This window comes from Dipodomys ordii, unplaced genomic scaffold (genome assembly GCF_000151885.1).
Source record: "Dipodomys ordii isolate 6190 unplaced genomic scaffold, Dord_2.0 Scaffold72, whole genome shotgun sequence".
Lineage (NCBI taxonomy): Eukaryota > Metazoa > Chordata > Mammalia > Rodentia > Heteromyidae > Dipodomys > Dipodomys ordii.
This window is the reverse complement of record NW_012267288.1, coordinates 8,407,751-8,431,348: the sequence shown is the minus strand read 5'-3', so window position 1 is coordinate 8,431,348 and position 23,598 is coordinate 8,407,751. Positions and strand designations below refer to the sequence as shown.

The 23,598-nt window shown below is 38.8% G+C and overlaps 1 protein-coding gene across 1 annotated transcript in view; it reads left to right on the top strand.

The window, feature by feature from the left end:
- Window positions 1-22,025, top strand: part of Scin (scinderin) — an 83,459-nt gene extending 61,434 nt beyond the window's left edge. The window contains exons 11-16 of the mRNA XM_013023992.1: window positions 9,461-9,631; window positions 13,474-13,651; window positions 13,869-13,990; window positions 17,818-17,895; window positions 19,747-19,807; window positions 21,140-22,025. Of these exons, the coding sequence (XP_012879446.1) occupies window positions 9,461-9,631; window positions 13,474-13,651; window positions 13,869-13,990; window positions 17,818-17,895; window positions 19,747-19,807; window positions 21,140-21,267 (738 nt within the window). The 3' untranslated portion in view covers window positions 21,268-22,025. The remainder of the gene's footprint in view (window positions 1-9,460; window positions 9,632-13,473; window positions 13,652-13,868; window positions 13,991-17,817; window positions 17,896-19,746; window positions 19,808-21,139) is intronic.
- Window positions 22,026-23,598: the final 1,573 nt, after the last annotated feature.

The following is a 23,598-nucleotide window of genomic DNA, read 5'->3' as shown; positions in this document are numbered from 1 at the left end:
GAAAACTCCGCTGCTGTTGCTAGCTTTGAGGAAGGTGCCCCCAACCAAGTAATATGGACAACCTCTAGAAGCTGGGAACTAACAAGGAAAGAAATCATCACCAGAACCTCTAATTCAGTTCTACAACAGCTTGATTTTGGTCTAGCAACTGAATTAGCCTAATAACTCATTTCAGACTTATAACCTTCAGAACTGTAAGATAATAAATTCCTGTGTGTTTATGATTTGCTGCAGAAGGGATAGGAAATAAATATAGCAATATGGAGCAAACACAGATGAATAATTCTATTTAGTAGGTAAAAAATTGAACAGTATTTTACACACTCTCAAATCATAACGCTTCATGTATTATTTTGTATAGACAAATCAACTTAGAAAAAAGAGAGCATGTTTCCATATTTTTCTTTTTTAGGTACCAAAATCTTGACTGAAAGAAAGTGGAGTGGAAATGGCAGAGAGGGGGAAGAGAAGGATAGAAATAGGAGGTTGGGGGTGGGGAGGGGATGTGCTGAAAAAGGAAAGGAGAAAAAAGGAGAGACACAAGAGATGCAAAACAAAAGAGATTGGAGAGATTATTTGTGTGGGAATATATGGGGGAGAAGAAAATGGGACAGGAGTGGAAGGGAGAGAAGGGGATGGGAAGAGATAATATTGACATATTTGTTATAAACATAGTTACTATATAAGTTGGGTGCCAGTGGCTCATGCTTATAATCCTAGCTAGTCAGGAGGCTGAGATCTGAGAATCATTGCTGGAAGCCAGCCCAGGCAGGAAAGTTTATGAGACTCTTATCACCAATAAAATACTAAAACTCTGGAAGTAGAGCTGTGGCTCAAGTGGTAAAAAATATCTGCTACTTTTTGTCAGGACTCTTACTGGTATTCACAGGAAATTCTTGGTCTTTGATTATTTAATACATTATTCTGTAACTGAAATGTGTCTATTTTATTTATTTATTTTTGGGGGGTCCGGGTCATGGGGCCTGAACTCTGGGCCTGGGCACTGTCCCTCAGCTCTTCAGCTCAAGGCTAGCACTCTACCATTTGAGCCACAGTGCCACTTCCGGCTTTTTTCTTTTTGCTTATGTGGTGCTGAGGAATTGAACCCAGGGCCTCAGGCATGCAAGGCAAGTGCTCTACCACTGAGCCACCTTCCCAGCCCTGTGTCTCTTTCTTACTAACCCAAGTAACACTTGCTTGTTCTTTGTCTCTATAGCTAGCTTGCAATTACTTTGTGCCTTTTCCATTCTCCCTCTCTTTTTACAGCTGGAGACATTTGTGCAGCTGCCTGGGAAATTTTTCTAGCTACTTTTTTTCTTTATATATTTACTTATTATAAAGATACTGTATGGAGGGATATGGAGGGGTTGCAATTACATGATCAAGGTAATGAGTCCATTTTCTATCAAGCCTTGTTACACCCTCCTTTATTTTCCCCCTACCATCCCTTTACTCCCCACCTTCCCTCCCCCTCCCCCCGCAAAGTTGTAAAGTTCATTTTCAACATAGTGTCTTGTACATCTCATTGTTACAATGGGTCATCCAGTATCCTTATTTAAGCATTTTGTTATTTCCCTTCCCCTCCCCAAATTAGAAAAATGTATTTTTGTGCATAAATATGCATTATGTAGAAAAATGTATTTACAAGATGCAGGGCAGCAGAATCAAATATAGTGAAAACAGAGGTTGTACCATGGGGGAAGAACATACAAAAGAAACAAAAAAAATCACATATAAGTACAATAAAAAATAGCAAAAAAGATAAAACCTCTTGTGTCTCTATCTTGGGGTTCATTTCGCTTAGGATCAGGTTATATGGTCTTATGTACATAGCTTTTGACTTCTGCTTGTCCTAGACATATACTAGTTATTGCAGATAAGGGAAACTATGGGACCTATGTTTCTTTGAGTCTGGCTTACTTCACATAATATAATTTTTTCCAAGTCTTTCCATTTCCTAACAAATGGGGCAGTGTCATTCTTTCTGATGGAGGCATAGATTTCCAGTGTGTGTGTGTGTGTGTGTGTGTGTGTGTAACTATCTCATATTTTCTTGATCCATTCATCTACTTAGGGGCATCTAGGTCGGTTCCATATCTTAGCTATGACTAATAATGCTGCAATAAACATAGCTGTGCTGGTAGCTTTAGTATGGCTTTTTTTGTTGTTGTTGTTATCCTTTGGGTAAGTGCCCAGAAGTGGGATTGCTGGGTCCTAGGGAACTCTGTGTGAAGTCTTTTGAGGAACCTCCATACTGCTTTCCAGAGTAGTTGAACAAGTTTACAGTCCCACCAATAATGCAGTAATGTTCCCTTCTGTCCACATCCCCTCCAGTATCTGTTGTTATTAGAGTTCTTGACTATAGCCATTCTACTTGGGGTGAGGTGGAATCTCAACGTTGTTTTGATTTGCATTTCTTTTATAGCTAGAGAAGCTGAGCATTTCTTCATGTGTCTATTGGCCATTCTTATTTCCTCTTCAGAGAAATCTCCCTTTAAGTTTTTAGCCCACTTATAAATTGCGGTTGTTACTTTGAGGATTTGTTGTTGAGGGATTTAGTTTTTGAGTTCTAAGTGTATTTTAGATATGAGACCCTTGTCTGTTGTATGACTAGTAAAGATCTTCTCCCAATCCGTGGGCTTTCTCTTGATCTTGCTAGCTATGTCATTTGCCATGCAGAAGTGCTGCAGCTTCATGCAATCCCATTTGTCCAACCCTTTTTTGATTTATTGTGTTTCTGGGTCTCTATTAAGAAAATTTCGGCCTGCGCCAAGGAGACCTAGAGTTTCTCATATTCCTTCCTGTAATGTTTTCAGAGTGTCTGCTTTGACTCCGAGGTCGTTGATCCATTTAGAGTTGATTCTGGTTCAGGGTGATATTTGGGGATCTAGCTTTAGTTTTCTACAGGTGTTTAACCAATTTTTTCCAGCACCATTTACTGAAGAGGCTGTCTTTCTTCCATTCTATTTTTTTAGCCCTCTTATGGAAGATTAGGTGGCTATAGGTCTGTGTACTCATTTCTGGGTCTTTAGTTCTATTCCATTGGTCCTCAGGTCTCTTCTTGTGCCAGTACCAAGCTGTTTTGATTACTATGGCTTTGTAGTAGAGTTTGAAGTTTGGAATTGATATTCCTCCAGTGCTGTTCTTTCTGTTAAGGATCGTTTTTGCTATTCAGGATCTTTATTGCTCCATACAAATTTTTGGATTGCTTCTTCTATTTCCATGAAGAATGAGGTTGGGATATTGATAGGTATCACATTGAATTTGTACATAACCTTTGGAAGTATTGCCATTTTCACAATGTTAATCCTCCCAATCCAGGAGCATGAGAGGTTTTTCCACTTCCTTAGTTCTGCTTTAATTTCCTTTTTCAGGTTTTTAAAGTTTTTGTCATAGAGGTCCTTCACTTCTTTAGTTAACTCCTAGGTATTTTATTTTATTTTATTTTATTTTTTGGTTCCGGTCATGGGGCCTGAACTCTGGGTCTGGGCGCTGTCCCTCAGCTCTTCAGTTCAAGGCTAGCGCTCTACCACTTGAGCCACAGGCCACTTCCAGCTTTTTTTTCTTATGTGGTGCTAGGGAATCGAACCCAAGGCCTCATGCATGCAAGGCAAGCGCTCTACCACTGAGCCACCTTCCCAGCCCTGGTATTTTATTTTTTGTGGAGGAGTTGCTTTCCTAATTTTAGCCGTGCTCTTCTCATTATTGGCATAAAGGAAAGCCATGGATTTTTGAGGGTTAATTTTATACCCTTCTACTTTGCCAAAGTTTTGAATCAGCTCAAGTAACTTAGTAGTGGAGTCCATGGGATTCTTTAAATACAAGATCATGTCTTCTGCAAAGAGGGAGAGTTTTACTTCATCTTTCCCTATTTGGATCCCCTTTATGTTTGCATCTTGTCTTATTGCCCTTGCTAGGCATTCTAATACTAAATTGAAGAGAAGTGGAGAGAGTGGACATCCTTGTCTTGTTCCTGAATTTAGATGAAATGGCTTTAGCTTTTTGCCATTAAGTATAATGCTGACTGTAGGTTTGTCATAGATAACCTTTATTATGTTGAGGAATGTTTCATGAATTCCTAGTTTTTCCGGAGCTTTCATCATAAAGGAGTGTTGGATCTTGTCAAATGCTTTCTCTGCATCTATTTTTATCCTTGCCCTTGTTGATATGATGAATTATATTAATTGATTTGTGTATATTGAATCAGATTTGCATCCCTGAAATGAATCCTGTTTGATTGCAGTGTATGATTTTTTTTGATGAGTTGTTGAAGTTGATTGGCCAAAATTTTGTTGAGAAATGTTGCATGGATGTTCATCAAAGAAATTGAAGAATTAGAGGAGTATTGGTGTGAGTTCTGCTTTGAAGGCCTTGTAGAATTCAGCTGTAAATCCATCTGGTCCTGGGCTTTTCTTGGGTGGGAGGTGTCTTATTTCTGTTTCTATTTCAATGCTTGATATGGGTCTATTAAGTTGGTTTAGCTCAGCTTAATTTAGTTTAAGCATGTCAATATTTGCTAGAAATTTATTCATTTCTTCCAGATTCTCACGTATATTAGCATAAAGGTTTGAAAAGTATTCCCTTATAATGTTCAGAATCTTAGTTTCAGTGGTGATGTTACCATTCTCATCTCTGAGTTTGTTTATATGGGTGTGTTCTCTTTTTTTCTGATAAGATTTGCTAAGGGTGTGTCAATTTTGTTAATTTTTTCAGAGAACTAACTTTTGTTTATTCTTTCTATTTTTTTGGACTCTAATTCATTTAATTCTGATTTAATTTTAATTATTTCTTTCTGTCTACTGGATTGGGGTTTACCTTGTTGCTCTTTTTCAGGAGCTTAAGTGCCTTGTTAAATTTTTGTTTCAGATCTCTCCAATTTGTTGCTTTAGGAACTCAGAGCTATAAACGTGCCTCTGAGTACTGCCTTTGCTGTGTCCCAGAGGAGCTGGTGATTTATGTGTTCATTTTTGTTAAATATCATAAACATTTGAATTTCCTTTCTCATCTTTTATATGACCCACTGGTGGTTCAACGGTGTGTTTTTCAGCCTCCATGTGTTACAGGATTTCTTTTGGTGGCTTTTGGTGTTGAATTCTAATTTTATTTCCATTTGTTCTCAGAGAATGCAGGGCATAATTTCAATGTTTCTAAATTTGGACAAATTTGCTTTGTGACCTAAAATGTTGTCTATTTTGGAGAATGTTCCATGTGCTCCTTAGAAGAATGTGTATTCTGATGCTGCTGGGTGAAATATTTGGTAGATGTCTGTTAAGTATAGTTGATCTATTCAGTTGTTTAGTTCTGAGGTTTCTGTTGAGTTTTTGCTGGGTTGAGCTATCCAGCAGGGATAGCTCATTAAAGACAATTAATGTCTTTGGATCTATGTGTGATTTTAGGGAAAGTAGTGTTTCTTGGATAAATTGGGGTGCTCCATTATTTGGTGAGTATATTTTTAGAATTATGATATCCTCCTGAAGGAGACATCCCTTAATTACTATGTAATCACCTTCTTTATCTCTTCTCACTAATTTTAATTTGATGTCTATTTTATCTGATATTAGGATTGCAACTCCTGCCTGTTTATGGGGGCCATTTGCTTGGTAGATTTTATTCCAGCCTTTTACTTTCAGAATATGTTTGCTTTTGTGAGCAAGGTGTGTCTCTTGAAGGCAACAGACAGAAGGATCTCTTAATTGGAGATTTACGACCATTAATATTGAGAGTTAGGACTGAGAGGTGTTTAGTAGTTCCTGCCATGTTATCTACCTTTGTGGAGGCAATGCCAACTGTGTTCTTCCTATGCTTCTTGGATTCTCTCTTTGGGGGCTGTTTCTTGGCCTTTATTGTGCTCTTGTTGGTTTTCTATGTGCAGGACATCTTTAAGTATCTTGCTATGCAACGTTTTTATTTGACCTTCTGTTATGAAGGAGAGTTTTACTGGGTACAATATTCTTGTTTGATAGTTGTTTGTCTTTAGGACATGGCATACATAATTCCATGCTCTTCTTGCTTTCATGGACTCTGCTGAGAAATCTGAAGTTATTCTGATTGGTTTCCCTTTATAGGTGATTGGTCTTTTTTTCCTTGACAGCTTTAAGGATCCTTTTCTTGGTCTGAATTGATCCTGTGTGAATTACAATATGATGGTGGGATGTCCTGTTCTAGTCTGGTCTATTTGGGGTTCTAAATGCTTCTTGTATTTGAATAAGCCTATGTTTTTCATGTTTGGAAAGTTCTCTGCTAGGATCCTGTTACATAAATTTCCTAGACCATTAACTTCTGTTTCTAGGTGCTCCTCTACCCCCATTATCCTCAAACTAGGCCTCTGATGGTGTTTTCTAGGTGTTTAATAGATCTATCATATTTCTTGAATTTGTCTTGAATAGTTGTCTGTTCTTTCTCTGTAATATTTAAGTTGTGGCTTAATTGAATAGGAAGAGGATGTCTTAATTAACAGGAACATATGTAACAGGATTTCTTAATTAAAGCATAATAGAAATGGGATGTAACTAAAATACAATCAACCAGGGCCAGCCCATACTGAGCTGTCTCTGCTTGGGAGGAACAACTCTCCCCAGGGGTGGAGCTGAGCCTTTTGACCTGCTGAATGTCTCCTATTGTCTTCTTCCCAGGCCTGAGTTATGCTAGCTGCTCTAGCTGGGTCTGGGTCAGTATCAAAGATGGAGTTTTTCTCTGGTGGTGGGGGAGGGGCTACCTTCCCACTGCTGCTCCGAGAGGAGTGAGGATGTCTTGGGGATACTCAGAGCTATCCTTTGGTTTCCGGTCCGTTCATGTCCATGGTCTGCGACTGTCTGTGGTCAGCCAAATGAAGATTTCTACTCCTTGTCAGCTCTTGCTGGCAGTGAGTAGAATCCACTTGCACACCATCTCTGTGCCTTTGTCCTGGACTTTCTATGTCGATGTGGCAGCCAGCGGTAGCTGCTGCCACTGCTGCCACTGCTGTGAACTGGGGATGCTCCAATCTGTGTCCTTAAGCTGCCTGAGTTTTTCCTCTCTGGCCAAACTCTCACACTTGGTGTGACTCTCTAGCCTTAGATTTTCCACTGGAATACTAATATTGGTTTCTACGCAATCTTCCTCTCGTGTCTCTAGCTACTTTTTGGGAAGACATCTGCTCCCATCTGCTGGGAAAATGTCTTTCAAACCTGACACAGCAGCATGAAGCATTAGCTTAATTTCCTCATGTCTCATGTCAAGTGAGCTAAGAGTCTATTGGCATACCATTTGGGGGGTTTGCTTTGTTTTCAAGTCTTCATAAATGTGTAATTGTGTCTTCAAGCATAATAATTAAGTAGAATAGTAAGCCAGGTACTTTAGAACATAAAACCCAGCTGTAAAACCTACTTTTGACCTTTCAACTACTTTCTTTCTATCTTGATAATGATTAATAGATATATATCAGGTCTAATCTAAAGCTGTATATAAAATTTTAAAGTTTAACTTGATAATTGTTAATGCTAATGAATAAGACAAAAGATTATTTACACTCAAATCTGATCTTTCGTAAAATCCATTCATTTCCTCTTACTCATATTTTATTAGCTTCAATTAGTATACAAGGAAGTTTTATTGTGACATGTCTACATAAGCATGCAATGTACCTTGATCAAACTTGATCCATGAAGCCAGTTGAACCCTAAATTGGCAATAGAATAGTAATGTTCACTTTCAACACTAGATGGCAGTGGTACTCAGTAATGCTTTAAAAAACATTGTAAACATTCCTTTGTAGAATGCACTGAGCTTATTGAGCAAATTTTAATGTGCCCTTTCTCTGTCTTATTCTTCTGGCACAATAAAGCATCAACCTTCATCAATGTTCCCTTTTCTTTTATATGGGCAAGTGACTAGTCAGTCTAAGCATTTTCCCTTACCACCTTTCCATCCCTACCACCACCTGCCAAAGCTTTGTGACTGAGGATATTTTCCTAATTAGCTGATTTGAATGCTACTAGTTGAAGCATACTGATGAAGTCAGCTGTTTTCAGTGATCCCCTGGGCCTTTTAGGAAGACAGACTAGTTTTAGAACAGAGCAGAACAAATGAAAAAGAAAGAAATAAGGGACTGGCCCAGTGTTTTAACTCTTTATGTAAAAACTCACCCATAGTTTGTGTGAGAAATAGACAATTCTAATCTAATTTTTAATTGAAATAATAAAATTACTATTTATTTTCTTTAATCTCCTCATCTTTGAAAAGTCCTTATACTATATGGAGAATACATACGTTAAGCATTTCTATTATTTGCAATCAGTCAGTTCTGGGGCTTGAACTCAGGGTATCACACTCTCATTTGGCTTTTTTCTCTCAAGGCTGGTGCTCTACCACTTGAACAATACCTCCACTTCTGCCTTTGGGGTGGTTAATTGGAAAAAAAAAATCTCTTGGATTTATCTGGTTTCAAATTTATATCCTCAGATCTCAGCTTCCTAACAAGCTAGGTTTACAGGTGTGAGCTACCACAGCCCAGCGTTATTTCCATTTCTTTAGGTATTGTGAAGAGTAGAAAATATATATAATTAGTTTTAACACTTCATCTCACACAATGGGGATATAGTAATAGTATTGTGAGGAACAATGTCTTACCTATTCCTTTTTGTCAATCTTTTGAGAATTGTTTTTCTGAAAAGATCCTCCTTTGCCAAATGGTTGGCCCTGGTTGATTGTATTTTAGTTACATCCCATTCCTACTATGCTTTAATTAAGAAAGCCTGTTACATTTATCCCTGCTAATTAAGACATCCTCTTCCTTTTCAATTAAGCCACAACCTATTGTAGATTTTGAACCTGAGCTGGCCAATCTGAGCAGAGGGGCAGGGCCCACTGCATTAGGAATAAAAAGGGAGCAGCCTGATTGTTCTGTGAGATTTCTTACTGGATTCTGGCTAATGGTGCACCCTTCTGCAGAAGTAAACTCTACCTTGCTGAGTTTCTTTAAAGATGCTGTCCATATTCCTGTACAATACCCCAGCATCCCAAGGATTGCTTTCTTTTTTATTATCTTAGTTTTTGAAGTATATGAATACATATCTCTTAATCATCTAAACTAGATCCAAAACATATGAGAATCCTTTGTGTCTATACATAATGTGTTGATATAATTTTATATGCATTTCTTATAAGTTATTTTTCAAATAAGATCATATAGATGCCAGTATTCTGCTGTTTTGGCCTTTTCTGATTTGGTGATGTAGATGAGGAAAGTTAATCTTCCTGCTTTCTGAACGAAAGGGATGCTATGTTTACTGTGAACAAGGGCACTGTGTTGGATTACTACCACCAACCTGTTCTTTCTGCTATCGTTCTCCTTCTGCTCCTGGCATTTTATATGTACTTCTGTTTATTTTCAGAAAAGAAAAGTGAGAAGACTTTAGAAAGTCAACCTGTTTCACTGCATTCTGAACTGTATTTCTCCTATTTCCCTTTTCCCTCCACACAGGTCAGAGTTTCCCAAGGCAAAGAACCTACTCACCTGCTAAGTTTGTTCAAAGACAAACCACTCATTATTTACAAGAATGGAACATCAAAGAAGGGAGGGCAAGCACCTGCTCCCCCTACACGTCTCTTCCAAGTACGGAGAAACCTGGCATCCATCACCAGGATTGTGGAGGTAATGCCATGTATCTAGTAAAATGTGCCCTTCACACAGGTGGCAAGTAACTGCTTTACATCTCTCTAATACAAATAAAATCTAGAATTAAAAAAACACAACATTGAAAGCAAGGGAGTTGAGTTCAAAGTTAAAACTCTGGTTTCTCACATTTTTCAACTGCCCTGAACTTGAAAGAATACTGTCATAAATGAAGTTGAAAAAGGCAGGAGGCAGCTCTCATCTTGAAAGGTTTGGTGTAGAAGGATTGGGAGTGGTGGTCAGGTGACACCACATGGGGCCTTGTCTGTACAAGCATAACAAATGTGGAGAGCAAGCTTGGTAATGTTGGACCAACCCCATCACACTTCACATCCCAGTCACCTCTGTCACTAATGATTTCCAGTGCTCCCTAATCACCCTTAAATGTCCCTGTTCATTCCAAACAGGAACCTACCTACCAAGCCTTTCCTCTGAGCCCAAGCTATTTAGCTGAGACCTTAATATCAAGTCAATCAGCCGGGTGTCCATGGCTTACACCTGTGATCCTAGTTATTCAGGAGGCTGAGAGCTGAGGATTGTGATTTAAGCCAGCCTGGGCAGGAAACTCTGTGAGACTCTTATTTCCTTAATTAATTACTAAAATGCTGGAAGTGAAGCTGTGGCTCAAAGCAGTGGAGCACTAGTCTTGAGCACAAAAGCTCAGGGGCAATGTCCTGGCTCTGAGTTCAAGTCCCAGGACTGGCACAAAATAAAAACAGAAGCAAAACGAACTGTGGTCAGTCTTGCATCACTCCACTGCCAACATCTTCTCTAAGTCTGCTCTGAGGCTGTCATCTGAGGACAGATGTTCATAGAGTGCTCTTTGGTGCTGAGGTGTATTTCCTTCCAATGTCCATTTAACAGGGCCTCTAGATGAGGCTGGGGCATTCTCCTTGCTCACTCCTTCCTAACCATTGCTGAGTGAACATAGAGGTTTATTTTCCCTCCACTGATCTCACATGAGTTGACGCCAGCCCCTTGTCACCTTTTCTCTATCATCTTGGCTCTTTCCTCAATATGAGACATACAGATTCCAAATGACAAGTCCTGAAATCCAGACCTGGTTGCTATAATTCTTCATCACCACAGCAAGTGGGCTCCTTTGAGTCGGGTCTAGGAGGCCTCATTCCTGCCAGGAGAGAACTGTCACCACGCCCCTGAATGAAGCCAACCCTTGGGACCTGCTAACATCAATGATCATTCCTTCTTCCTGTAGTGTTCTCTCTGGGGAATGTGGTTTTGTAAAAATAACAAAAAGCTATTGTTGACACTTTCATCATGGCTGTTCAGTGTGGTCGGCCGAGTGGTATTTTGCACAGCAGTCCACCCCTGCCTTTTTATTTTTATTTCCCCCCCCCCCAGTACTAGGGATTGAAATGAGGATTGTGCACATCCAAGGCAAGCATTCTACCACTCGAACCTTTCATTTCTCCTTCCCCTGGCCCTTTCTTGTTTTGTTTGATTTTCAGATAGGATCTTGCACATTTGCCAGAGTTGGCCTCTGCTCTTGAGTAGCTGGGATTATAGGCACATGCCACAATGCCTGACTACCTCTGCCTTTCTTGACATATTGGTTCCTTGACTTCAGGATTGCCACGCTGTGTGTTTCCCCTCTGTCTTGCTTTTCATGGCTGTTCCATCCCAGTCTTACTGGTTTTTGTCTCCCTGGAATCACACGTAACAGTCCACACTACAATTATGCAGAAAGTCACACACAGTGACATTGCTACACAATATTGTGGTCAGACCTGTTCTCACAGAAATGGACACAGTTGCCAAATCCAAAGATCATACGCCCAAGACCTCTTAGAAACCTCCTAACTTGCTATCAAGCCTGAGATAGCTCATACCACATTCCCACCTGGAGGTCAAAGTTTCCAACTTCTGGTCACAGACTGGGCTCAGACAGGCCTTTGTATCCACAGGGAACAGATCTGTGTTAACTCAGCACATCTGGGGTAGTGACAACTTCTCAGAAAGAAATGGTGTGCCAAATGCTGGTGTTGGGTTTTTTGGGGGGGATCCAGTTGTGGGGCCTGGGTGCTGTCCCTCAGCTCTTCAGCTCAAGGCTAGCACTCTACCACTTGAGCCACAGCGCCACTTCTGGCTTTTTTCTTTTTGCTTATGTGGTGCTGAGGAACCGAACCCAGGGCCTCATGCATGCAAGGCAAGCGCTCCACCACTGAGCTACCTTCCCAGCCTGCTGGTGCTGGTTTTTAATCCCGTGTGAATATTCTTTTATAATTTGAACTGTAATTTATCCAACTCTGGAGCAAGTTGAACTGAATCTATAGTATCTTGTTGCCTCTATATTGGAGTACAGTCCTTGTTTCATATTTCCTAGGTTTCCCTTTGATTATTTGACAAGCCTTTACATATATATATATATATATATATATATATATATATAGTGAAAATACTGTACAGAGGGGTTACAATTACATGAGCAAGGTAATGAGTACATTGTTGCCTCCTCCTTTGTTTCCCCTTACCATCCCTGCCCTCCCATCTCCTATCCCTCCACTCCCCCTGCTGCCGCCAAAGTTGTTGCAATGGGTCCATCTGTATCCCTATTTAAACAATTTGTTTTTTCCCTTCACCTCCACAAATTATACCAACATCAAATACAGTGAAAACAGGTTATACCGTGGGGGAGGGTCATACAAAGCAACAAAGAAATCATCTTATAAATATGTTAGAAACAATAGCAAGAAAGAAAAACAATTTGAGTCCTTATCTTGGGGTTCATTTCGCCTAACATCATCTTATCTGACTGTTTCTGCTTTGACAAGCCTTTCTTTATGAGGGAGAAAAAATATATAGTATCCCTCTGTTTGCATTTTAGTTGAATATTATGCCCTTTTTCCAGTCTTTAGTGATAGCCTATCCATGGGCTTATGGTATCTTTAAAAGTCAGTTTTACTTGTGTTCAGATCCCCTCATCTTTCCTCCCTGCCTCCCTGCATCATTTTCGTCCTTTCTCCCTCTTTCTTTTTGAGACAGGGTCTTGCTATATAGTCCAGGCTGACTTAGAACTCCTGATCCTTTTGCCTTAGTTTCCCAAGTGCTAGAATTAGAGGAATGTGTTGCCATTCCTAGCCAAAACCTCTTTTTCTTTTTCTTTTTTGTCAGTACTGGGGCGTGGACTCTGAGCCTCCCACTTACTTGGCTTGCTTATGGCTGGTACTCTGTCACTTGAGCCATGCTTCCAACCTGGGTGTTTGATGGTTATTTTGGAGATGGAGTCTCACACAGTTTTTACCTTTACTGATCTTAGCCTCCAGAGTAGCTAGGATTTATAGGCCTCAGCCAACTCTAGGTACAAAGCCCTCAATTTACTCTTATTTTTTTTTAAGGTGCCAATAGTTAGGGCTTGAACTCAGGGCCTTCATTCTGGAACTCAGGCATTTTGCTCGTGGCTGGTGCTTTATCATTAGAGCCATGCCTCCAGTTCTAGCTTTTTATGGTCAACAAATCTTGCAGATTTGTTTTCTTGGGCTGGCTTTAAACTACAATGGCCCCCATCTTAGTTTCTTGAGTATCTAGGATTACAGATACAAACCATCTGTGTACTGTTTAAAACCCTTACCTCTCATTATTTGAGCCCTACTGTTTGAGGGCATTGGGGTGTTAAAAATTACACAGGAACAGGTGCTCCTAGGCCAGAATTTCAAGCATCCGGTTGCAGTGGTGCTCTGGGTGAACTTCCAAGGGAGTCCAGGAGGCTGTGGGTGCTTCCTCTCAGTCATAGCTCCTGTGGAATGATCACTGTGGGAGCAGGGTAGATCTGACTCATTGTGCTATTTTTCTTCATCCTCTAGGTCAATGTGGATGCAAATTCATTGAATTCCAATGATGTCTTTGTCTTAAAACTGCCCCACAACAGTGGCTACATCTGGATAGGAAAAGGCGCTAGCCAGGAGGAGGCCAAAGGTGCAGAGTATGTGGCAAATGTGCTCAAATGCAAAACAGCAAGGATTCAGGAAGGCGAAGAGCCAGGTGTGTGCTTAGGACAGGAACCAGATTTCAGTTTGGAACACTAGCTGTTGGGCTTTTTTCATAAATGGGATTTTTTTTATGGCTCTAGGGGTTTAGAATCCCTCTATTAGTTACATGTTAGTAGGATGTTTAAGTTGAGATATGACTGTTAGTGTGAAATATTCGCAAGCATTATGTCCTTGAATAAGCGTTCAGTAACTCAATGTGTTTTCCACAGAGGAATTCTGGAGCTCCCTTGGTGGGAAAAAGGATTATCAGACTTCACCTCTGCTGGAAACACAGGCTGAAGACCATCCACCTCGGCTCTATGGCTGTTCCAACAAAACAGGAAGATTCATTGTAAGCCTACCATTGAGCAGCCTGTGCTCAGAAGTGTCCAGCCATGGGATAGCTGATTTCTAGGTTCAGTTGACCTGTAAGCTATGGATGGCTAACCTGTGCTCCATACCAGGGAACTTAAGAGTCAATGATGCAAACATTGATATGAAAGTGTTGAAGAACACTGTTCAGTAATCTACAAAGTTCCTCTTAAAAGCAGCTACTTTGCCAGGCGCTGGTGGTTCACGCCTGTAACCCTAGCTACTCAGGAGGCCGAGGTCTGAGGATCGAAGTTCAAAGCAAGCCAGGGGAAGAAAGTCTGTGAGACTATCTCCAATAAACTATCAAAAAGCTGGAAGTGGAGTTGTGGTCAAAGTGATAGAGCATTGGCTTTGAGTGCAAAAGCTTAGTGCCCAGGCTCTGAGTTCAAGCTCCAGGAACAGCACCAAAAGACACAGAGAAAAAAAAAGGCAGTTACAGCAGCTACTTTATATTGTGTCAGCATTTAGGATGCTATATAATTGTGTACAGCTAAATTTGCTAGCTTAGTAATTAGATATTTTCCTTTTTCTTTTCTTTTTTTTTTTTTTGTCAGTCATGAGGCTTGAACTCTGGGCCTGGGCGCTGTCCCTCAGCTCTTCAGCTCAAGGCTAGCGCTCTACCACTTGAGCCACAGTGCCACTTGTGGCTTTTTCTGCTTATGTGGTGCTGAGGAATCGAACCCAGGGCCTCATGCATGCAAGGCAAGCACTCTACCATCGAGCCACCTTCCCAGCCCTAATTGGATATTTTCTGTGGGTAGCAATTATTTCCAGTCTGCCTAACATTTCTGTTTCAGTTTCCCAGAGGAATAAAAACATTCTCAAGTTCACTGAATGAAAAAATACTGCAAATCACCTACAAAAATCACAGATATATATAGATAGAGATCTCTCTCTATGTATATATGTATATATCTCTCTATATAAATATATCTATCTGTAAATGAGCTGAAATGAACAGTGATGTTTTGTTTTCTAGTCACTTAAATGCTTTGAATTCTAGGTAATTAAAAGTTTTTAAAATTAAAAGATCTGTGTAAATGTCCTAGTTCAGTTTGCTTAAAAAAAATACTGAGGACAAGATAGTTTAAGTAGTATTTATTTCTCAAAGTTCTGAAGGCTGAAAAGTCCAAGATGAACGCATAAGCAGACACTGTTGTTGTCTGGTGAGTGCTGGCTGCTTCCCGGTCTGCTCACTGCATCTTCACTTGGCCTGGTCCGGCTTCATTCTTTTCTATGACTCTGCTTCTTTTAGGAGCTCTACCCCTATGACCTCAAATAAACTCAATCACTTTCTGATGGTCCTGCCTTCTAGTATTGTCCCACTGGAAGCTATGGCTTCTACCTGTGAATTTTGGGGAACTACAAGGATGTAGTAGTCCATGACAGTCCAAGGCTGATTTTCTACCAGGCTTTGAAATAATCACCCTGGGCAATGGCCTCACCAAAGTACAGCCAAACACTGTCATCTCCTAGATGCTAGACTTTGTGTCAACTTAAATGATAAATCTTCTTTTTCACATAAAATGCCATCTCCAGATCATCCTGGTGAATAGAAGCCTGATTTTCAACACACACTTGGAAGTTTCCTGAGTCCTTTCCACACACATTTATTCCTAGGAAAAGAAAATGCCTTAGCTGAGTCCTGTGGCTCAAGCTTGGAATTCTAGTGACTCAGGAGGCTGAGATATGAGGATCACAGTTCAAAGCCAGACCAGGGAAGTAAAGTCTGTGAGACTCTTATCTCCAATTAACCAACAGAAAACCGGAAGTGAAGCTATGGCTCAAAGGGGTAGAAGTGCTAGCCTTGAGCAAAAGAGCTCAGATATAGCACCCAGGTCCTGAGTTCAAGTCCTACAGCTGACATTAGAAAAGAAAAGAAAATGCCTTGAAGAAGAAATTGTTTATATATAAATCATGCTTGAAATTTTGGAGTAATTTGGCCTAAAAATTAAAAAATGTAATAATGGGATAATGGTCCATAGTTTAGGTTGTTGAGAGCACAGATTGATTGTCATCCACTTTGTAGGAAATTCTCACATTTGCTGTCTTTCATAAACTTGTTATGAGAAAAAAATTGTTTTCACTATTAATTGAGCATTCCATCCAAACAACTTCTTCTGTGTCATATGCTTTTCCCATGGCCTATGTAATTTCCCATCAGCTTTATTTGCTAATACTTCTATAAATTAGATGTTTGTTTTTCAGGACAATGTAGTTTACAAAAGCATATTTTGTAAGTACCCAAGGCTTATTCTCAGTCAGGATTCAAATAAAAAATTCTATTAGTCTTTTTTGTCATGTACACGTTAAGCCTTTCTGAGAAATACACCCTTTCTCTGTAGCCCACCCACTTTCTTGTTTGATATTTGGAATTCTTCCTGCAAAAAGACTGTCCCTGACAGTCTGACAGGCTGATCCTGACAGTCTCAAGGTATACTGTGAACAGCACTGCTTTTAGAACCAGTTTACTTAAGTGATATCACTTATCTGGTGACATTGCTCACTTAGTCTGATTCCTTACCCTCTCTGTAATTTAGTTTTACTCATTTGTAAAATGTAGAAATAATAGTACCTACTTCTAATAATTGTTATAAATATTAAATTAATGATTGCATATAAGAGATTAGAAAAGTCCATATTTAAGGGTTTTTTTTGTTCATTTTCTTTTGTGCTGGTTCAGGGCCTTGTACTCTTGCTTGGATTTTTCTGCTCATAACTAGCATTCTACCATGTTGAATCACACCCCCAGTATGGTTTTTTGCTGAGTTGTTGGAGATAGCATCTCATGAACTTTCCTGCCTGGGCTGGATTTGAACTGAGATCCTCAGACCCCAGCCTCTTGAGTAGCTAGGATTACAGGTATAGCCTAGATCTCACTATCTCATTGAAGTTCAACAATGGAAATATGCTTAGGAGCTAGAGGTTGCCTAGGAGTAGTTTCTTCTCCAATCTGGACTTAGTATGGAGCTTCTGCTCTGGACTGCAGGTTGGATTTATGCTACTTTTCCTCAAGACAGAGCTTAGGAACCCCAGAAAGACCCTGCTGAGTCACGATGGCTAGGCCATGGTCAATGCTGCTTTACTGCACTGCAAAGTCACCTGGCAGACAGAGGGGGTGAAGGATGAGGACCACAATCCTACCTGTCATGTCACACCTTCATGAGTGTCAGAGGATGGTTCACAGTTCCTACACATGTTAAAATATGGCTAATATTGCCCCCTGGTGTTAAGTGGACCACACCAGCCCTCCTGTTACCATTTATTATTCACTACCAGGAATCCCGTGTTAACACACTGAGATGAAAATCATAAAATTTTAGTGTGATGTGAACTTGTTGAAAACTGTTGATCTGGTAAGACAGCCAGGTCTATTGACTTTTGCTAAAATGATCTTGACATAAAAATGAAAGACCAAAAAATGTGATATCTAGACCATACTATCAAATGTCATTATAGACTAGACAGGCAATAAAATACTGATTGTATAGGCCTCACTGGAAGCCACTTGTCATAAGGAACTATAAGGTCTGAGAACAGTGGTCAGAATGACTATGTCCTTCCCAAAGGCATGCAGAAACAGTGTTTATAGTAAATACTTCACTGGCCAAGGGTTACCAACAGTTTGTTATCTCTGATTATGTAGATGAACAACCACTTAAATCTCTGTTACCCAAAAGGAAGAAAAAGATAATTATCAAAGTTTGTTTTGTTAAACTTGTGAAGGTTATGCAAAGCATTTGTATCTTGTGTGTCAGAAAAATGTTGTCTGTCTTGTTTGGTCATTAAGCATTTTGTACATTTCAGATTGAAGAGGTCCCAGGAGAGTTCACCCAGGATGATTTGGCAGAAGACGATGTCATGCTACTAGATGCTTGGGAACAGGTAGAAACTGTATATTGCTCAAAACAAGTGAAAGTACTTACAGTTGGAAAATGAGACAATGAGTCTTGTGATTTGGGTTATTATTCAAAGGAAGCTTAACATACTTTGACAAAATAACAAAATTCATTTATAGGACAAGTTGGATTTTTACTCTGTAAATAATTTTACAGGTACTAACTTTGGCTCTGTGGTTTCATGCAAAAATTTCTGTTTTTCATTTATTTGTAAAATGCACTTGGCTCCTAATTTATTCATGCATTCCTCTTGCCAATCAGTACATTAATTTGTATAATGCCATGGGGGTCACAATGATATTGAGCATTTCTCTTGAAATCTGACAAGAAGTTGTAAAGAACTTCTCTCCCGGGGAAGGAACCAGCAAAGAATAATTGTAATCAAATCAGTAAAATGTTACTGTTTTAAATGTCTTAATTGAGGAGAAAATTAATGGCAATTTGATATGCCAAATCTACTAGTTTTTTTAGAATCTTTATGTAAATTAAAACCAGTGAAAGGAGAGAATTACATAGAACAAGTATGAAAACTCAATTAATTTAGGATTAGTCCTAGAGTCAATCACAGAGATTTTGCTTTTAGATCTGCATCTAATGACTCGGCCATTCTTGAGTTACACCCAAGCCTCTTGGTCTTTGATGACCATCTTTGAATTGGAGAATTCATTCCCAGATTCTCCTCATAATGTACCTCATTTTTAAAAAAGATAATACTTTGTATTTAACTTCTTATGCTTTCATAGTATGTTCTGTGGCCAGAACACTTTCACTGTGAATTAGAATACAATCAAAACAATTTGATGCCGAGTGCCAGTGGCTCATGTCTGTAATCCTAGCTATTCAAGAGGCTGAGGTCTGAGAATTGTGGTTCAAAGCCATCTCAGGCAGGAAAGCCCATGAGATTCTTATATCCAATTACTCACCAAAAAGCCAGAAAGTAGACCTGTGGCTTAAGTGGTTAGAGCACTAGCCTTGAGCAACAAAAGCTCAGGGATAGCACCCAGGCCCTAAATTCAAGCTCTAGTATTGGCACAAAAACAAAGCAAGCAAAACAAAAATAAAGAAAGCAAGCCTTAATTTGACCAAAATTATTCTGCAAACAAGCATTTTAATGAGAGTAATGTATTTCATGAAAATTTATAGCATTAAAATACTCAACTCACACACAGCAAAAATGAGGATACATACATGAATATATGTATACACACACACACACATATATATATAGTATGAATATATATACTTAGAACAGATTATATATGAATTCCTTTTTTTTAAAAGGCCTTGGTATTTAAATAGTAAGCATCATAGCACTCTACCAAAGTTTTATTGGGCACAGCAAGAAAAAAAATCTCTAGACTTAATTCATAAATGCCCTAGTCTGGAGACTGGCGCAGACAAGTTCTGTGTCTACATGTGGTTCTCTCCAGCCATATCTGGGGAATAGGGAGAATGATGGATGTAAAAAAAAAATTCAAATAACAAACACGTTCTTGTAAAGAATCATGTTATAAACTAGACAATGTCATCTACACATAGGATGTTAGTGTTAGAATCTGCAGTCCCACTGGTGGAGATAACGTAGGTGTCTCCTGGTGAGAGCATGCACTGGAATGTAGAGGGTGGTTGCCAGGCCCCCTCTTTCACCTCCTTCCTTTTGGGGTTCTTGTGAAGATGACAACGCCTTCACAATGGTTTGTTGTTTTTTTTTAATAAGTTTTTTATTGTGGAAATACTGTATGTCTTCACAATGTTTGTGAAGTACTTGCTATACTCACTGAGTCATGCTGAGTCAACACTCAAAAACAGCACATTTGACCACTATTTTATTTTTCAGATATTTATTTGGATTGGCAAGGATGCCAATGAAATTGAGAAGAAAGAGTCACTGAAATCTGGTAAGCCACCTCCCAGGGACCAACTGTGTGTTCTAAGTGTCTGACTGCTCTTTCCCACCATAGCCTCCAGAAATACATAAAACACAACGAAGTATCTTAGGTATCACGCTTGGCACTGAAGAGAAGTGGAATCTTTTAAAATTGAAAAAAAGGGGGACACCAGTGGGTACCAGGAAAGTTTTGTTATCTAATTTAGAATATAGTTGTTTTTAAAAAAAATTACATTCACTAAGCCCTTGTTTTATTATGAGAATAGTAAAACCTCTGTAACTGGGAAAATTTATATTTTCCAAAGTAATTTTTGAGTAATGATGTCCTTTTTGGCCCAATATTCTTTTTTTTTGTTTTTTTTTTTTTTTTTTTTTTTTTTTTGTCGGTCGTGGGGCTTGAACTCTGGGCCTGGGCGCTGTCCCTCAGCTCTTCAGCTCAAGGCGAGCACTCTACCACTTGAGCTACAGCGCCACTTCCGGTTTTCTGGTGGTTTTATTGGAGATAGGAGTCTCACAGTCTCTCCTGCCCGGGCTGGCTTTGAACTGCGATCCTCAGATCTCAGCCTCCTGAGTAGCTAGGATTACAGGCGTGAGCCACCAGCGCCCGGCCCAATATTCTTTTTTTTACTTTCAAACTCTATTCTTTTTTTAAATATATATATATATATATATATATTCATTGTAAAGATACTGTACAAAAGGGTTACAGTTACATGAGTAAGGTAATGAGTACACTTCTTATTGAGCAGTTACCCCCTCCTTTGTTTTTCCTCTACCATCCCTTCCCTCCCCACCTCCCCAACTTTTCCCTCCCCCCACATCCCCTCCCCTATCCCAGAAGCTATGAAGTTCATTTTCAACATAGTGTCTTGTATTCTCATTATTACAATGAGTCAACCTGTATCCTTTTTTCAGCATTTTCTCTTCCCCTCCCCAAATTAGAAGAATGCATATACAAGATGCAGGGCACTGGAATCAAATACAGTGAACACAGAGGTTATACCATAGGGGAAGAACATACAAAAGGAACAAAAAAAATCACACAGTACATTATAAGTACATTGAAAACAACAGCAACAAAGATATTCTTTTTATTAAAGGAGATAACAATAATCATGCCACAGCATAATCCCAAAAGCTTGGATTTGTTTAAGGCAAAAATGAATCATTATAATGGTGCTTTCCATGGCAGATGAGAGAAACCAATGAGAAATTATTCATCAATGGCTACTTCAGGCAATGAGAATTTAATTCATGACTTTTATAGGAAGAATTTTCCTCTGTAGTGATTCTAGTTTAATTCAAATGAGCTGATTTTTATATCTTTGCAATTCTTTTTTAGCCAAAGCATACCTTGAGACAGACCCTTCAGGAAGAGATAAGAGGACACCCATTGTCATCATAAAGCAAGGCCATGAGCCACTCACTTTCACAGGCTGGTTTCTGGGCTGGGATTCCAGCAGGTGGTAATCTGATTTTTTGGAAACAAGCAAACATCAGAGGCACATGAGGAGCAAGTGTCTCATTGTTGTTGAGTGGGGAAAACTTTTTGTCTGTTTGTTTGGCTTTAGAAATTAGCCTCAGCCAAATGACTCTTTGCTGCTTCTTTTCAAGGCCTACTATTGCTTCAAAATTCTAAAAGGACTTTTCTTGTATCAACATATTGAAATAACCTAAAATAGACTCTTATTATGCACCAATGTTAGCTCTCCTGGAGACTGCCTTATAACTTTATATATGACCTTTCAAAAGCCAAAGACTCTGTATTATCTAAGAGAATTTGTCAGGTAGGATATTTTATAATTCAGATTTGTTCTTTACTGTGCCAGATTCAGATTTGTTCTTTATTTGTTCTTTATTTGTTCTATGCCAGAGAAGAGAAGAAAGCCTTAACAACTTTCCTCTATTCTATGTATTTTTCTCTTTTCTATGTATTGTCTTAAGAAGAATTGTGTATTTGTAGTATGGTTTATATTAAGGTGGCTTTATAAACATGTTATTTTCCCTTTTTTGTCCTTTTGACTTTGATGCCATTGACATCTTTCCTCTTCTCTTTTTTCTTCTTTTGTCTTTTTAGGGGATTTCGAAAGCAGCTCTTCCATAGTAAATGGTATTCTTAATAGGTTAGCTATTTGTGTTTGACAGTAAATGTTTAATGTCACCAAAAATGTAAACAGAAAAAAGTCACTGATGTTATCTGTCATCATTAAAATGTATCTTTTGGTAAAGGCTTTGCATTGAGACATTTTATTCAAGTTTGATATGAGCTAATCACACTATTTATGATTAAACACTGTTAGACTAGATGTGAAGCTAAATCTACCATTTTGTATGATCATGAAGTATAGACTTTTCCTAAAAGCTAATATATTTAACATATCAAGTTTTTGATGTTTTTATACATTACCATTTTGATATGGTATACTTACACGTAAGGTTTATTGACTCTTTGGTGTATTTCCTATCAATATCGCAAAAGTCACCACAATCTTAGTGACCTAAAACAATACACATATATTGAATTTTGAGCTTCAGAATTTAAAAAAAGGGTTGTCAAGGTTGCAATCTTTTGAAAGCTATGGGGAAGAAGACCTGTACCTCTCTAACTTTTGGGGGATACCTAGAGTCCTTGGCTTATGGACACTTTTACCTTTACAACTAACAAAAAGCGTCCTTGGAAATCTGTCTCCCAATCGGTTTTGTTCTTCCATTGGACTCTCATTCTTCTGCTTCCTTCATTCACTTATAAGGATCCTTTTGCTTACATTAGATCTAGTAGTTTATTGGTACATGGGATAATCTTATCTCATGATCCTTAATTTAATCATAACTGCAAAGTTCCTTTTGCACTCACAGGAGTCTGTCTTTGGGGAGCTAGTATTCTGCCTTGGTAGAAAGGTATATAGTAAAGCTAGTACTTTTTGGCAACTAGCATAGTGGATAAAAGCGGATACACTGAGACACTGCTAGATTTTTTTTCCCTTCTTCTCCTCTAACAACTTTATTTCAACCTAAAACTTTATTTCTAAAATAGAAAATAAATGTGTCTGGGGAAGAATATAGACAACATTTCATCTCTTTCCTAATCCTTGTAAAATTGCTGTTTTGGTTCCAACCTGACAATTTTATAAACTTAATCAAAAGAAAAAAAGAGAAACCTATCATGTTGGGCCCAACTGTGAAGACAAAGGAGTAAGTAGGATATGTCAGCTGTGTTTAGCCAAACCCAAAATATTTTCAACTACTGACTTAATTTAGTAAGATAACATTGAAGGGATTTGTTTTTAGTTTTTGTAAATTCCTGATCATAAAGTGGATTTTTTGTATTTGAAGAGCCAGGAGAAACATTGCTAGAATGATAATATTCTCAGAAGGTTCTCACTGAAGGTCAGGGAACTGGCCTCTAATGGTTCATAACATTCTACCAAAATTTGAACAAGAAAAGATCATTATGTTGAGATTTTGACTTCTGAATATAAAAGTGCTTCAAAAAGGTCATGTTTTTATAAGGCTAAGCAGTATTTTACACAAACTTTTTCTGAGGGCACCAAAGGTAGCATCTTAAAAAAAAATAACCCTTGAATCCATTGCTTATTTGAGTCTACATTTTATTCTTTCCTTTTATTTTTTAGATGCCAAGAGGTCATCAATTACTCACAGCAGAAAAGTTATATAATACCCTGTAGAATCCACACAACCCATTTTTTTTATAACTCATGATAACATTCCTAAGGAGAAAAGGTTGCTGTCCAACACAACTATAAAACACTTTGCAAATAAATGACATAACAGCAAATTACT